Source organism: Dendrobates tinctorius, unplaced genomic scaffold (assembly GCF_039654945.1).
Source record: "Dendrobates tinctorius isolate UK_male_01 unplaced genomic scaffold, ASM3965494v1 ptg000060l, whole genome shotgun sequence".
NCBI classification, from domain to species: Eukaryota; Metazoa; Chordata; class Amphibia; order Anura; family Dendrobatidae; genus Dendrobates; species Dendrobates tinctorius.
In genome coordinates this window covers 50,006,090-50,023,690 of record NW_027361728.1, presented here as the reverse complement: position 1 = coordinate 50,023,690, position 17,601 = coordinate 50,006,090, and the positions used below count along the sequence as shown (strand labels likewise).

Sequence of the window (17,601 nt, the reverse complement as noted above, 5' to 3'; positions counted from 1 at the left end):
TCAGATATCAGTGGGCCTCACACAATCTACAAGTGTCCAGTGTCCAAAAGTGTACGCAGAGATTCAAAATCTCCATTATCCTCTCGTCACTTTGGTCACAGGCAGCTGTGCCATCGAGCGTGTCACATAGCGCTCAGATATCAGTAGGCCTCACACAATCTACAAGTGTCCAGTGTCCAAAAGTGTACGCAGAGATTCAAAATCTCCATTATCCTCTCGTCACTTTGGTCACAGGCAGCTGTGCCATCGAGCGTGTCACATAGCGCTCAGATATCAGTAGGCCTCACACAATCTACAAGTGTCCAGTGTCCAAAAGTGTACGCAGAGATTCAAAATCTCCATTATCCTCTCGTCACTTTGGTCACAAGCAGCTGTGCCATCGAGCGTGTCACATAGCGCTCAGATATCAGTGGGCCTCACACAATCCAAAAGTGTCCACTGTCCACAAGTGTGTGCAGAAATTCTAAATCTCCCCTGTCCTATAGACACCTTTTACCTTGTTTTACATTACTATATAGTTTGTTGGATTTTGTCTACATTTCTACCAAAAATGAGGAAGGCTGGTGGAAGAGGCTGTGGAATTGGGCGGGGGTTGGCAGCTGGTAATGATGGTGTTGGTGGTGGATCTGATGGTAGTGGCAAGAGCAAAATAGGACCGAATGCAGGAGGTGCTGACCCTGCGTCATCATCTGGCTACATAAGGCCTCGAACGCTTAGTTTTCTAGGAGTTGGCAAACCGCTTTTAAAGGCAGAGCATCAGGAAAAAGTTTTGTCTTACATTGCTGACTCAGCCTCCAGCTCTATCGCCTCCTCTTCTTCAGTTGTAAAAAGTAAAAGCACTGAGTTGTCATTGGAGGCTCATGTTCATGAACCACACCTTTCCTTGTGTCCTTCACCCCAACCAAGATTGAAGGATGACGCAGGCCATCCTACTGATTACTCCATGGAGCTGTTTTCACATACCATGCCTGGATTATCAAGTCAAATGGTGAATTACCCAGGCCAAGATGAATCTGACATGGAGTGCACTGATGCACAGCCGCTGATGGATGATTCTGCTGGTACATTCACTCAGAGCACTACATTGTCCTCGCAGTGTACAGAGCCAGATTTTGATCCTGATGAGACTCAGGTGCTCCTTCCCGCACACTATACCACCATACACGGTGACACAGAGGAAGGTGCACATGACATAGAAGAGGAGATGATGGATGACCCAGTTGTTGACCCAGATTGGCATCCATTGGGGGAAGAGGGTGCTGCTTCCAATAGCTCAGATGAGGAGCATCCACAGCAGACATCGACATCGCAACAGCTGTTATCTGGCAGGCCCGGAGCACTCCAAAGACAGGTTCCAAACATCAAAAGAGTTGCTGGACAGCTTGTCCAGAGGGTCAAAAGATCACAGCGTGCTAGGCCGCAAAATGTCTGCCAAAGTAGGAAGAGTGCAGTGTGGCAGTTTTTTGAACAAAATCCTCATGATCAGGCCAAGGTTATCTGTAAGAAGTGCGCAAAGACCTTTAGCCGAGGGAAAAATCTGAAAAATTTGAATACCAGTTGCATGCTTAGACATTTAACCAGCATGCACTTGCAAGCGTGGACACAACACCAAACCTCAAGTGCCACATGTGCAACTGATCACAACGAAGGTAGTCAGCAACGCTACATTGTTTCCCCCACTGTAAGCCCACCGGTTAGCACAGCAGCAAATGTTGAGGTGTTGTTGCAAGGCCACAGCAGTCAGGGAATCCCACTGTTATATCAACGAAAGACTGATTCTAGGCCATCAGAAAGAACACCAACTCCATCACCATCATCAACCCTCTCTCAGTCCGCCCTGTCCACCGCTACTTCCACCATATGCAGCTCTCAAGTCCAGCTCACCCTCCCAGACACTATGAGTAGGTCAAGAAAGTACTCAGTCTCTCATCCGCGTACACTGGGTTTGAACGCCCACATTGCCAAACTAATCTCGTTTGAGATGATGCCCTTTCGGTTGGTGGAAAGCACAGCTTTCCGCGAACTCAAGGCCTATGCAGTACCACGCTATGACCTACCCAGTCGCCACTTCTTCTCTCGCAAAGCCATCCCAGCCCTCCACCATCATGTGAAAGACCACATTGTCCATGCACTCAAGCAGTCAGTGAGCGGAAAGGTGCACCTCACAACTGATGCATGGTACAGTCGGCATGGCCAGGGCCGTTACGTGTCCATCACTGCGCACTGGGTTAATGTGGTGGATGCAGGGTCCACAGGGGACAGCGGTGGTGGGACAGTGCTGCCTAGCCCACGGTCTAGGAAACAGTTGGCTGTAGGCGTTCGACCCTCCTCCTCCTCCTCCTCCTCCAGAAGCGACAGCTCGTCCACAGAGCGCAGTCGTACGAGCACTCCATCTGCAGCTGCCACTGTTGCACATGATGTGTCCCCCTATCGAGCAGCTAGTGGAAAGCATCAGCAGGCTGTGTTGCAGATGATGTGTTTGGGCGACAGACACACCGCCGAGGTGCTGGCCGAGTACTTGAAGCGACAAACTGAGTCATGGCTGAGCAGTGTACATCTTGAGGCAGGCAAGGTAGTTAGTGATAACGGCCGTAATTTTGTGGCAGCCATAGCCCTTTCAAAACTCAGCCACATACCTTGCTTGGCTCACACCTTGAACCTGGTGATGCAGTGCTTCCTCAAAAATTATCCGGAGTTAACAGCCCTGCTCCAGAAGGTGCGAAGACTGTGCGCGCACATCCGCCGGTCGCCTGTACACTCCGTTCGTATGCAGAAGCTGCAGCGATTGCTCCACCTTCCCAACCACCGCCTCATTATCGACATTGCAACAAGGTGGAACTCCACCCTGCACATGGTGGAGCGGCTGTGCGAGCAGAGGCAGGCCATAATGCATTTGTGGGAGGATACACGGCCAGGCACTTTGAGAGCAGACATGGAGTTGACAGGCGTGCAGTGGTCGAAGCTGAAAGACCTTTGTAAAGTCCTTCAGTGTTTTGAGGAATGCACACAGCTGGTAAGCGCAGACGACGCCATCCTAAGCATGAGCATCCCACTTATGCATCTGCTCATGCAAACTTTGACGCACCTTAAGGAGCAGGCATCTGCAGCCAATGTTGATGAGGAGGAAGAGGAGGAGGGAATCCTTGATGACATTCAGCCATTGTCTGCTCAGGGACCTCTCCTGGACGAAGTGGAGGAAGAAGAGGAGGAGGAGGAGGAGGATGATGGGGATGATTACTTAGGGGAGGAGGATGCATCTCGTGGGGCAAGTGAAAATGTTGGCGTGGCAAGGTCTGGTACAGGGTTTGTGCGTGACTGGAGGGATGTGGATTTGCCAGAAAGTGCTCCTCCACCCAGCACTCGCAGTGCATCATTGACACCGGGAACATTGGCCCACATGTCAGATTATGCCTTGCGGATCCTAAAAAGGGACCCCCGCATTGCCAAAATGATGAACGATGACGACTACTGGTTGGCCAGCATCTTGGATCCACGCTATAAAGGCAAATTACAAAACATCATGCCACAGGAGAACCTTGACCTAATATTGGCTAATATACAAGCAACTCTGGTAAATCGGTTGCTTGAGGCATTCCCAGCACACAGCAGCGGTGATGGTTCTCACACGAGCCGTACGGGCCGGGGGCAGCTTGGCAGAGGTGTTCGTGGTGCACACAGCAGAAGTGGCGTTGGAGACAGGGGTTTCATGACAATGTTGTGGACTGATTTTTCAAATACTGCTCACACAACTGGTAATACTGCATCGATGGAAAGTGACAGGAGACAGCAGTTGTCAACTATGGTTACAAACTACTTTTCCTCCCATATCGATGTTCTCCCACACAGGTCATTCCCCTTTGACTATTGGGCCGCTAAACTGGACACCTGGCCTGAATTGGCCCAATATGCCTTACAGGAGCTCGCTTGCCCAGCTGCAAGTGTGCTATCGGAAAGAGTCTTCAGTGCAGCTGGATCAATCCTGACAGAAAAAAGGACCCGTCTGTCAACCCAAAATGTGGATGATCTAACCTTCATTAAAATGAACCACGCATGGGTTTCCAAGGATTTTGTCCCACCTTCCCCTGATGACACATAGGGTGACAGAAAAATGGCTTGCTTTGGTCCACCTCTTCCTGGTACTTCACCTATTTCGCCTTTTGCATCAGCTGAATGTCCAACATCAACATATGCCACTTTCTAAAACTCCCTAACTGTGCTGCCTCCCCCCCCATGGCCGGGGTCACCACCTACCGCACGACACAGTGCGAGTGCCGTTGCCCTGGACAGGTGGGTAGGCCGACTCTTGGGCGCGGGCACTGGCACAGGGTCCCTCATAGTGCAATCAAGTGTCTCTGACGGCGGTGGTGCACACCCGCCGTCAGACACACCGCTGTACTATGAGGGGCCCAGTGCCAGTACCGACGCCCACGAGTGGGCCCCCCTTGCTTGGGCAGGGCCCCAGCATTTGCAATCTTTACCTCTCCCTGCTCCTCCTCTGTGTAATCTGGGCCATCAAATCCATACTGTGCCTGACACTGTCTGAGCCTGCCTCCTGAGACATATATTTTGAATGTATACGCTATCCATACATGTTATCCGGGGATACGGTACCCTTTCTAACCTTTGTGCAATGACGTGCAATCCATACTGGGCCTAACACCGTCTGAGCCTGCCTCATGCTGTATAGACATATATTTTGAATGTGTACGCTATCCATACATGTTATCCGGGGATACGGTACCCTTTCTAACCTTTGTGCAATGACGTGCAATCCATACTGGGCCTAACACCGTCTGAGCCTGCCTCATGCTGTATAGACATATATTTTGAATGTGTACGCTATCCATACATGTTATCCGGGGATACGGTACCCTTTCTAACCTTTGTGCAATCATGTGCAATCCATACTGTGCCTGACACCGTCTGAGCCTGCCTCCTGAGACATATATTTTGAATGTGTACGCTATCCATACATGTTATCCACGGATACGGTACCCTTTCTAACCTTTGTGCAATGACGTTCCACCCATACTGGGCCTAACACCGTCTGAGCCTGCCTCATGCTGTATAGACATATATTTTGAATATGTACGCTATCCATACATGTTATCCGGGGATACGGTACCCTTTCTAACCTTTGTGCAATGACGTGCAATCCATACTGGGCCTAACACCGTCTGAGCCTGCCTCACGCTGTATAGACATATATTTTGAATGTGTACGCTATCCATACATGTTATCCGGGGATACGGTACCCTTTCTAACCTTTGTGCAATCATGTGCAATCCATACTGTGCCTGACACCGTCTGAGCCTGCCTCCTGAGACATATATTTTGAATGTGTACGCTATCCATACATGTTATCCAGGGATACGGTACCCTTTCTAACCTTTGTGCAATGACGTGCAATCCATACTGGGCCTAACACCGTCTGAGCCTGCCTCATGCTGTATAGACATATATTTTGAATGTGTACGCTATCCATACATGTTATCCGGGGATACGGTACCCTTTCTAACCTTTGTGCAATGACGTGCAATCCATACTGGGCCTAACACCGTCTGAGCCTGCCTCATGCTGTATAGACATATATTTTGAATGTGTACGCTATCCATACATGTTATCCGGGGATACGGTACCCTTTCTAACCTTTGTGCAATCATGTGCAATCCACACTGTGCCTGACACCGTCTGAGCCTGCCTCCTGAGACATATATTTTGAATGTGTACGCTATCCATACATGTTATCCAGGGATACGGTACCCTTTCTAACCTTTGTGCAATGACGTGCAATCCATACTGGGCCTAACACCGTCTGAGTCTGCCTCATGCTGTATAGACATATATTTTGAATGTGTACGCTATCCATACATGTTATCCGGGGATACGGTACCCTTTCTAACCTTTGTGCAATGACGTGCAATCCATACTGGGCCTAACACCGTCTGAGCCTGCCTCATGCTGTATAGACATATATTTTGAATGTGTACGCTATCCATACATGTTATCCGGGGATACGGTACCCTTTCTAACCTTTGTGCAATCATGTGCAATCCATACTGTGCCTGACACCGTCTGAGCCTGCCTCCTGAGACATATATCTTGAATGTGTACGCTATCCATACATGTTATCCAGGGATACGGTACCCTTTCTAACCTTTGTGCAATGACGTGCAATCCATACTGGGCCTAACACCGTCTGAGCCTGCCTCATGCTGTATAGACATATATTTTGAATGTGTACGCTAACCATACATGTTATCCGGGGATACAGTACCCTTTCTAACCTTTGTGCAATGACGTGCAATCCATACTGGGCCTAACACCGTCTGAGCCTGCCTCATGCTGTATAGACATATATTTTGAATGTGTACGCTATCCATACATGTTATCCGGGGATACGGTACCCTTTCTAACCTTTGTGCAATGACGTGCAATCCATACTGGGCCTAACACCGTCTGAGCCTGCCTCATGCTGTATAGACATATATTTTGAATGTGTACGCTATCTATACATGTTATCCGGGGATACGGTACCCTTTCTAACCTTTGTGCAATGACGTGCAATCCATACTGGGCCTAACACCGTCTGAGCCTGCCTCATGCTGTATAGACATATATTTTGAATGTGTACGCTATCCATACATGTTATCCGGGGATACGGTACCCTTTCTAACCTTTGTGCAATCATGTGCAATCCATACTGTGCCTGACACCGTCTGAGCCTGCCTCCTGAGACATATATTTTGAATGTGTACGCTATCCATACATGTTATCCAGGGATACGGTACCCTTTCTAACCTTTGTGCAATCACGTGCAATCCATACTGGGCCTAACACCGTATGAGCCTGCCTCCTGAGACAAATATTTTGAATGTGTACGCTATCCATACATGTTATCCAGGGATACGGTACCCTTTCTAACCTTTGTGCAATCACGTGCAATCCATACTGGGCGTGAGAACGGCTGGTGAGCTGTTAAGCAAGCTACAGCACCTGTCCAGACAAGTACAGGGATTCCCTAGCGAGGAGACTTATTTGATTGTTTTCAATGTTGGGACAGCAATTTTTGGGGAGCACTATACTCTGGAGAATGATAGATGGGGCCCACCATACACTGGAACATTCCAAAGGTGGACATCAGACACTGGAGCAGCATTTACAGGGCCCATTATACACTAGAGCATTAGAAATGGGGCCCATTATGTTTGGAGCATTATTTGGGCCCATAAGACAGTGGAGCTTCATCCATGGGGACCAACATATACTGTAGCATTATGTGGAGCTCATCATATACTGTTTCAAACATTATATGGGACCAATGATTCTGTATGGAGAAATAGATGGGCCTCGTCATGAGATGTAAAAAGTGAGGTATTTTTCATTGTACTATACCGCTATTTCTCTGCCGTATCGGAGCATGATGAGTTGTGGTATGTGTTAAAGGGGCTCTCTTTCGCCCAGGGCACATGAAAACCTGGAGCCAGCCCTCCCCCCCCACAGTTTGTAGCCAAATAACCCCCAGTTTTCAGTGCGTAACTTGTAATATGAAGTTAATTAAGGTTGACAAGCTTAAGAAAGAAGAATTGATGCTTTTGGCATTCAAATGGGCACTGTAGGTGTGTTTCCTGTCCTCCTCTCACTGCCGACTTTTATTCCCCATTGACTTACATTGGGTTTCGTGTTTCGGGACGACCCCGACTTTTCCCTATAATCGGACGATCTTGCTCGACCCGACTTTTGGAAAAGTCGGGTTTCACGAAACGAAACGCGACCCTAATAAACCAAAAGTCGCTCAACTCTAATGGCGAGGAAATACTTGGCTAATTTAAATTAATTTAAATCTCTGGGTCAAGATGAATTACATCCTAGGATATCAAAAGTGTTAGCAAAGGAAATTGCAGAACCACTAGCCAGAATCTTTCAAAAATCCTGGAAAACAGGAGAAATCCCAGAAGATTGGAGAAAGGAAAATGTTGTTCCCAGCTTCAAAAAAGGAAAGAGGGAGACAGGAAATTACAGACCACTTCTTTATCAGGTGTCACGATCCCACCACTGACACCGGTGAGTCACGGATGGGGGGACGTGATGTACTGCCACACACGGCTATCACAAGCACAGGGGGGCTTATCTTAGTTATCGCACCGCTGGCACCATGTGAAAAAAACAGCAAGCTAGCCTTGCCCTAACAATTTAACGCAGGGGGGTTATTTTGGTTGTCCCTCCACTGCCAACAATACTTCACGAACTTGCATGGATTTATGTATATCCCACTTTTCAGTTCCTCTTGGGAACTCGCAGCTCTCCGGCGCCCCCCTTACCCTCAGGTCAGTCAGGGAACTACTCCAGGGATAATTGGTCGCCGGCCGGCTGCTTCAATGGGGACTGGTCACTCGGTACGCTGCAGTGAGGGAATTATAAATGTTCTGGCCACATCCTCCCAATTAGCTTATAAAACCCCTTCCGTCACTGTCAACAGTACCCACGACCCAGACCACACTTCTCCGCCACCAGCTCTAGATTTTCTCTTATTAATATTTAAACTTAATAGAGGGGTTCAAAGCCAACCCAAATCAGTAGCGTAATTATCTTATCTTAGAGGCACGCAAATTCGTTTTTTAGAGCATGAAGACAAAGCTAATAAGTTTTATAGTTTATTCCCAAAGATGGGCAGTGTTTACAAAGATAAAAAAAAGGTTTTACAAAGTTGAGACATTAAGATATCTTCAATGCAAATATAAAATAAAAGGTTTAAAAGCAGAAATCAAACTTACATTTGCTTAGATGGTCTTAGGCAAACCATGTGGGGAGGTGGGGCCAAATGTGTCTCCCTGCATTTGAGATCCTATCAGCACGGAATCTCCAGCTAGAATGAATGAAGGTTTAGGGGACAATACCTTCTAATTTTGCGCTAGTGACAGCACAAAAAGGGCTGTCTGGCGATGGTCCTCCCCCTGTTCTTGGATTTAGAATCTGGTTCTGAAGCTTCTAATAGCCATAATTAGCAGAGGGTACCTCGTACAGAAACGCACATAGTATCATCTTTTCCAGCTCGTCGCTGGCATTAATTCAAAACCAAACATGCAGTAATTATTTTACATGGTTCAGGAGAAATCGATTTCTCCCATTCTGTGGGTGCTTGTACTGTGAAAAACATGGGCTAGGTAGCTGGGTCGACGCAAATCGCAGAAATGTAATTTTCATGTTTTTACCATAAACGCGCCGCGTTTTATGACCAAATGATTAGCTCCCCATTAATGTCTATGAAAGTAGCTGCACATGGTAGAACAGACAAAAGGGACCCCCCACTGTGAGGCAGGAAGGGGCTCACACTGGTAATTCAGGTTAAGGGGGTTTTACACATAGCGATATCGCTGGCAATATCGCTAAAACGTCACTGATTTTGTGACGTTATAGCGATATTGCTAGCGATATCGCTATGTGTGATACTTACCTCCGACCGGCTCCCCCGCTGTCCATCACTGATCACGCGAGATCGGCTGGCTCCATTTCTCATCGGGCGCTTCCTGCTGGGCTTCCTGCTGTGTGTGACGAGCGATGCTGGACGCGGGCGGGAGGACGTCTGGATTGCTGTGTGTGAAAGGTAAGTATCGTCCGCTGCGTCGCTGCTGCATTGCTGTGAGCTCTGCCTGTGTGACAGCTCACTAGCGATCATTTAGCGATGCACCAGCGATCCTGACCAGGTCGTATCGCTGGTTGGATCGCTGGTGCATCGTTAAATGTAAAAGGGCCTTTAGACTGGTTGTTTGTGTGAGCTGAGGAGGAAGAAGGGGGGTCACAGCTGCTGACAGGCAAAATATGCAGTGTAATATTCAGGGAACTTTATGTCAGATCTTACAGTATCTTTACACCAGGAATGATATTTGAACAAATTATTAAACAGAATTTATGTAAGTACTTATATAAGAATATATTATTGAAACATAGCCAGCATGGCTTTGTAGCAAACAACTAATTCCAGACTAATTTAATTTCCTTTTATGATGGAATCACTGACTGGGTGGATCAGGGAAATGTGGTTGATATAGTGTATCTCGACTTCATCAAAGCATTTGATAAAGTATCTCATACTATCCTTATTGAAAATATGACTAAGTATGAGATTGACAAGGCTATGGTTAGGTGTATTCATAACTGGCTCAGTGATTATACTCAAAGAGTGGTAAAAAATGGTTGCATATCCAATTCAAAAAGTTTTTCAATAGGGTACCACAATGCTCTGTCCTGGCCCCAGTGTTGTTCAACATTTTTATAAATAATCTAGATAAGCGAACTGAAGGTAAACTAATAAAATTTGCAGATAATGCAAAGCTAGGAGGGATAGCTATAGGCCCCGTTACACATAACGATGTCCCAGTAATCCCACCAACGATCCGACATGGATGGGATTGCTGGGACATCATTAGGCTGATCATTGGTGAGCTGTCACATAGACAGCCCCTCCAGCAATCAGGACCAGCGAGCAAGCTGGTATCCAACGTAAACTTCAGGTTTCTAAGAGCCACGCGGCTCTTAGAAACCCGATGTTTACGTTGGATATCAGCTTGCAGCGCTGGTGATTGCTGGCTCCCGCTGCCACACACAGCAATGCGTGTTGGCCAGCGGGAGACCAGCGATGAAAAAACGGCCCAGGACGATCCAGCGCGATCAGCGATACCCGGCGGGGGGGGCGGTTGCTGTCACACACAGCGATATCGCTGGAGAGATTGCTGATGTCACAAAATCAGCGATCTCACCAACGATATCGCTGTGTGTAACGGAACCTTAACACAAGAGAAGACAGCAAAGGAATTCAGAAGGATCTAGATAAGGTTGATCGTTAGGCAGCGACTAATATAATGGTATTTAACAGTGAGAAATGTAAGATTCTTCATTTGGGCAAGAAAAACGAAAATGACATCTATAGAATGGGAGAAAAATAACTAAGCAGTAGTCCACGTGAAAAGACTTGGTTATGCTAACCGATCACAGATTGCACATGAGTCAACAGTGTGAAGCACCAGCAAAAAAGGCAAACATGGTTCCAGGATGTATTAGGAAAAGCATGGAGTCTAGATCACGTGAAGCAATTATCCCCCTCTACACCACCTTTGTCAAGCCTGATCTGGAAACTGTGTACAGCTCTGGGCAAAACATTTTAAAAAAGACATTGAAAAACTGGAGCAAGTTGAGAGAAGAGCTATCAGGATGGTAAGCGAACCGCAAAGTATGTCCTATGAGGAACGGATAAAGGATCTGAGAATGTTTAGTTTGCAAAAAAGAGGGCTAAGAGTAGACTTAATAGTGGTCTACAAATATCTGAAGGGAAGTCACAGAAGCGGGATCAGTATTATTCTCATTTGCACATGGAAACAAGAGAATATAATGAAACTGAAAGGGTGATAATACAGATTAGATATTAGAAAAAACTTTTTGACAGTGAGAGTGATCAATGAGTGGAACAGGTTGCCATTAGAGGTGGTGAGTTGTCATTCAATGGGAGTCTTCAAACATGCTGGACAGACATCTGTCTGAGATGGTTTAGTGAATTCTGCATAGAGCAGGGTGTTGGACACAATGACCCTTGAGGTCTCTTCCAACTCTAACATTCTATGATTCTATGATGTTGAATTTTTTACATATCAAAATTATGCAGTGTCAAAAACTCAACAAAAACTCATTGTCAGAGCTTAACCTAAGAAAATAAAACATACCTGGCTACAATTGCACACATACACTCACTGGCCACTTTATTAGGTACACCTGTCCAACTGTGTGTTAAGACTTAATTTCTAATCAGCCAATCACATGGCGGCAACTCAGTGCATTTAGGCATGTAGACATGGTCAAGACAATCTCCTGCAGTTCAAACCGAGCATCAGTATGGGGAAGAAAGGTGATTTGAGTGCCTTTGAACGTGGCATGATTGTTGGTGCCAGAAGGGCTGGTCTGAGTATTTCAGAAACTGCTGATCTTCTGGGATTTTCACGCACAACCATCTCTAGGGTTTACAGAGAATGGTCAGAAAAAGAAAAAAAATCCAGTGAGCGGCAGTTCTGTGGCCGGAAATGCCTTGTTGATGCCAGAGGTCAGAGGAGAATGGGCAGACTGGTTCGAGCTGATAGAAAGGCAACAGTGACTCAAATTGCCACCCGTTACAACCAAGGTAGGCAGAAGAGCATCTCTGAACGCACAGTGCGTCGAACTTTGAGGCAGATGGGCTACAGCAGCAGAAGACCACACTGGGTACCACTCCTCTCAGCTAAGAACAGGAAACTGAGGCTACAATTTGCACAAGCTCATCGAAATTGGACAGTAGAAGATTGGAAAAACTTTGCCTGGTCTGATGAGTCTCGATTTCTGCTGCGACATTCGGATGGTAGGGTCAGAATTTGGCATAAACAACATGAAAGCATGGATCCATCCTGCCTTGTATCAACGGTTCAGGCTGGTGGTGGTGGTGTCATGGTGTGGGGAATTTTTTTCTTGGCACTCTTTGGGCCCCTTGGTACCAATTGAGCATCGTTGCAACGCCACAGCCTACCTGAGTATTGTTGCTGACCATGTCCATCCCTTTATGACCACAATGTACCCAACATCTGATGGCTACTTTCAGCAGGATAATGCGCCATGTCATAAAGCTCGAATCATCTCAGATTGGTTTCTTGAACATGACAATGAGTTCACTGTACTCAAATGGCCTCCTCAGTCACCAGATCTCAATCCAATAGAGCATCTTTGGGATGTGGTGGAACGGGAGATTCGCATCAGGGATGTGCAGCCGACAAATCTGCGCCAACTGTGTGATGCCATCATGTCAATATGGTCCAAAATCTCTGAGGAATGCTTCCAGCACCTTGTTGAATCTCTGCCACGAAGAATTGAGGCAGTTCTGAAGGCAAAAGGGGGTCCAACCCGTTACTAGCATGGTGTACCTAATAAAGTGGCCAGTGAGTGTAGACTGTGATAAATGCTGCTAATGGTTAGGGCAGCATACATTTAATGGCAGGTTCCCTTTAATCTTTGCTATAATATATAGAGTATGCTGTGTATATGTTTTAACTGGGAGGTCATATAATTCTGAGCTTGAGCCTGGTATAAATATAAATACTATTTCTCTGCTTTAAATTAATACTGCCAAATTATCTAAACCACTTGAAGTTTATTAATGATGACTTAAACACTTTCTCTTCCAAAGTAATATATTTATTCTCAAATGCAGTACTTAAAATATATAATTTATTCCATCATGGTTTACAAGCTTTCAAAGCTTTAAAAATTAATTTGAATTAAAATAGGTTTCTATTTTTCTGTATTTATTTTGCTAACAGTTTTTCACTTTGGCCAATTTCAACCTTTAGAGACCCTGTCAGTTTTGATTACACTAGTGACAGGGATTAGGGATCATAATGATATCTTCATTCTCTGTCACTGCTCAGCTAAATATGAAGCTTTAGCAGTAATAAGTACCGTAATTTGTGAAGTGTGACTTGCACTTTACTCCTTATTCTAAAACATTGCAGAGTACAAAAATTATGTACAATAAAAAATTCCTTGTGGTACCGTTTTAGCCAGAAACATCAATGTAAATATTTTTATGCCTAAAATTGACAAAAGTATTATTGGAGTGACACCTTTATTGGCTAACCAAAAATACTACATTTGCAAGCATTCACAGCACAGATCATCATTCTTCAGGCAGGTTTACACATGAATAACTGAGACAAGAGAACAACATATAGGAGAAAGAAGATGTCGCTGTTCAGTTGTGCTGGTTTCCTAAGTAGGTCTTTCAGATTCATCTGTGTTTGGTACATTGGTTTCGGAAAATGCCTGAAGAAGGAGCTTCTGTGCTTTGAAAACTTGCAAATATATTTTTTTATGGTTAGCCAATAAAGGTATCATTTTTGGGCATAAAAGCACTTACATCAAGAATCCCAAAAAATCAATTTGTGGGATTACGAGCAGCTGTCAGTAGCTTATAATTGGTTGTGGGTGGAGTTAATACAGTAGGTACAGTATTTTTAGACTAATTTGTTTGGTTTCTAAAAAGTTTTTAAAATCTTTTAAAACAAGATTCAACAAATATTGAAACATTTTTTTCTGACACACATACTAGGTTTGTGGGTTTTCAATAAAAACATGTTTGTAAACCAAAAACTCATTAAAAGTGTTAAAAAACATAAGAAATAAAAAAACTTGCTGATTTTATAACATACCTTATTAATTTTGTAACCAAAATCTAGTCGCTATGTGTTTTTTGCCACAGAAAGTGTCATAAAATCCTAAAAGAAACATTTCGTAATATTTTCCACAAAAATTTGATTTATGCTGAATAAATTTGTGAAAATCTTAATACTGTAAAGCTTGGAATTGCTCAGAAAATGCACACAGGGCAAACGAGAGAGAGAACTCAGCTGAGAATAAGAGCTTACTCTTCACAGGTGAGAGAGATGACCCTATTGACCATAAGAGTTTACACTGAGAGAACCCTGCCAACCATAAAAACATATACGCTATAGGAAAGAGAGAGAACCCTGCTAACCATAAGAGCTTACATTCTACAGGTAAGAGAAAGGATCCCACTAACAACAAGAACTTATACTCTATAGTAGAAAGAAACCCACCCACCATAAGAGCTTACACTCCACATGAGAGAGAAAGGGAGGACCCCACTGATCATAAGAGATGACTATAAGAGCTTATACTTGACAGCCAAGATAAAGAGAGAGGACTCTCATGACCATAAGATATTTCACTCTACAAGAGAGAGATACAGGAGTCTACTGGCTATAAAATTTTACACTCTGCAACAAAGAGAATAACTAGATGATCATTAGAGCTTACACTCTACTGGAAAGAGAGAAAGAGAAGATCCCATTGACCATAAGAGCTTACACACTACAGTTAAGAGAAAGAAAGAACCCTACTGACCATAAGAACCTACACTCTAAAGGATAGTGAGTTGACTATGCTAACCATAAGAGTTTACATTGTATAGGAGAGGGAGAGGGGGAAAGAGAGGATCCCACTGACCATAAGAATTTGGAGATACTTACTCAGTGACTCTTGATTTTGAAGATGATTGCTGTACAAACTGAGCTAAACTGGAAAATACTGAACTGGGGTGGCCCAAGAACTGATCCCACCTATACAGGGTATGATAATCCAAAAGACATCATAGTTGTAGGGCACAATGTGTAGGCCCACATGACAATGCAAAAGGATTTTAACCTTCTCTCACTAGTATGGGAAAAGGTGCTGAGCAATTTTTTGGGAGAAACCGTGAATCAAATCTCAAAGTGTTCTAGTTCCCATGAAACCACAAAATTGAAATAATTAGATTCAGACTCAATGCTTCACTGATCGATCCGCTCATCTCTATTGACAACATCTGTTGGTTGCACAACATATTTTTTCATTTAAAATATACCTAAGAAAAGGAATATAATGTGTTGTCCAATCTTGCCCAATAATCTTCAGCTCACATTAGCCACCTATCAACAGCACATAAAATATGTACAATATTTTCATTGACCTAGTTACTATAAATAAACATGAAAAATCCAAGAGGCGTTCTCTGCTGCCCAAAAGAAAATATTTTCAAGGGCAGGTATAATTATAATCTACTAAAATGCTACTTACCTGCTCTAATCCCACTCCATTACAGATTGCTAAAACATTGTATCATGTGGCATCATTAGATGCACATCTGATGAACTCACGCTCTAGTTGGTTGACCTTTTCAGCCAACTGCTGCTGACCAAAGGATGGGGCAAAATAGCTTGTGCTCTCATTGAGGCAGCATGCATTAAAGCTGATGAATATACCTCATATTATTATTTTATAACCATGTCACCCTTCCTAAAGTTCATGGAAGTTGACAACTGCATTTATAACCATGTCACCCTTCCTAAAGTTCCTGGAAGTTGACAACTGCATTAAGGCAGCCAATGTAGGCATTTTTCGCAAATAATGTAATTAAAATAGTAGGTAAAAGTTAATAGATGTCTTGCTTGATGGTAGTTTTAACTTACATAACAGCAAGATTGCTTTTCCGTATAACACGAAGTCCTAATGGCCTGCCCTTAACAACAACAACATCGTATAGACGATTATTCGCTGTGCTACTTGGTTGGCTTGGCTTATTCAGAGGTACAGGAACTTCATATCTTTTGTTGTTAGGATCAAAGATCTATGAAGAGTAAACAATAGTAAGACATTCAGCTGTCCAACACCAATATAAAGGTTTCATAATTATTGGAAAATACAGCAAGTATAGTTTAAACAATCTGCAGTACTACAATATACCATCAGTCTAATATTGTTCAACACAAGTTCTTTAATATTATACCCAGACGAGCCTTTGACTAACATACACTCTACATGTGATGTAATTGGAGAAAACTTTTATTTAGAAATCAGCAAATAGTCATTTACAATATACTTGTATCAGTTATTGTTTTGGTCCTACCTGGATCTGGTTCATGGGCTGTGTTTAATACATTTTCTATACAGTAGCTCTATCACATGTAGAGTGCTATACTTTCTACGGTATATACTACAGAGTCACATCCTCTTAAAGTACACCTAGGAAATGCCTTTGGGCTTGTTCACAGGACACCACCACTAACAGGCGCAGGAGCGCTTCTTTCTTATGCACACATTAGCAATAAAGTGATAAAGGCTCGGGCTGAGCCGAAACGTCTTGTTTATATCGCTTCTACTGTGTGCTATATATTCTTGTTTGGCTCCCACATGTAATAAAATGAACACCCATTTGCATAAAATCTGTTTGAGTGTGCGGTGAATTAGACTAATTTGGGCTTGTTCACACATTACATTTATTTGGTTCAGCACATTTTTCAAGAATATAGAAAGCTGCAATTTAAATTTAATGGCAAGAAAGATCCAATACTAATTAAAAAGAGCTTCAGGCTGATAGGAGCATGGAGGTGGTCACCACTTCCAATATTATACTACAAAAATCTTCAAAAAATAACCAGTACTGCTGAATAGAATAAACAAAGTGTGAACAAGTGCAAGCTGCTATGAATTCATAATAAATAAACTTATTTGCATCAATGTGGTAAAAAAAGACTGTATTCAATGTTTGTATACATCTTAGAATCTTAGCATACATACATTGTTGCGTGAGTAGCACTGTGAGGGAAGAGCGCTGCAGCACAATGGGGTCTTACTTCTTGATGGGGGTCATACAAGGGGGCAATATTACTATATGGGGGCAAAGTAGATGGGGCATTATTAATGTATTGGGACCACATAGCCAGAAATAATGTCCCCATATGCGAACCCCATACATTAATAATGTCCCACTGTGTGGCTCCTAATGCAGTAATAATGCCCTCCTATGTGTTCCCATACAATAATAAATGTATGGAGTCATATAGGAGTCAATATTATTATATGGGAGCCACATAATTGGACAATGTTATTGTATAGGGGCTACACAATGGGACATAATATATTAATGTATGGGGATGACATAGGGTGACATTTTTAATAAATAATTGTCACATAGAAGAATGTTATTAATGTATGAGGCCATACAAGGGGACATTATTATGTATGCTGCCACAT

At 43.9% G+C, this 17,601-nt stretch overlaps 1 protein-coding gene across 1 annotated transcript in view; it reads right to left on the bottom strand.

The window, feature by feature from the left end:
* SI (sucrase-isomaltase) overlaps positions 1-17,601 on the bottom strand; it is a 511,413-nt gene that overhangs the window by 184,382 nt on the left and 309,430 nt on the right. The window contains exon 28 of the mRNA XM_073578947.1: positions 16,038-16,195. Within this exon, the coding sequence (XP_073435048.1) occupies positions 16,038-16,195 (158 nt within the window). The remainder of the gene's footprint in view (positions 1-16,037; positions 16,196-17,601) is intronic.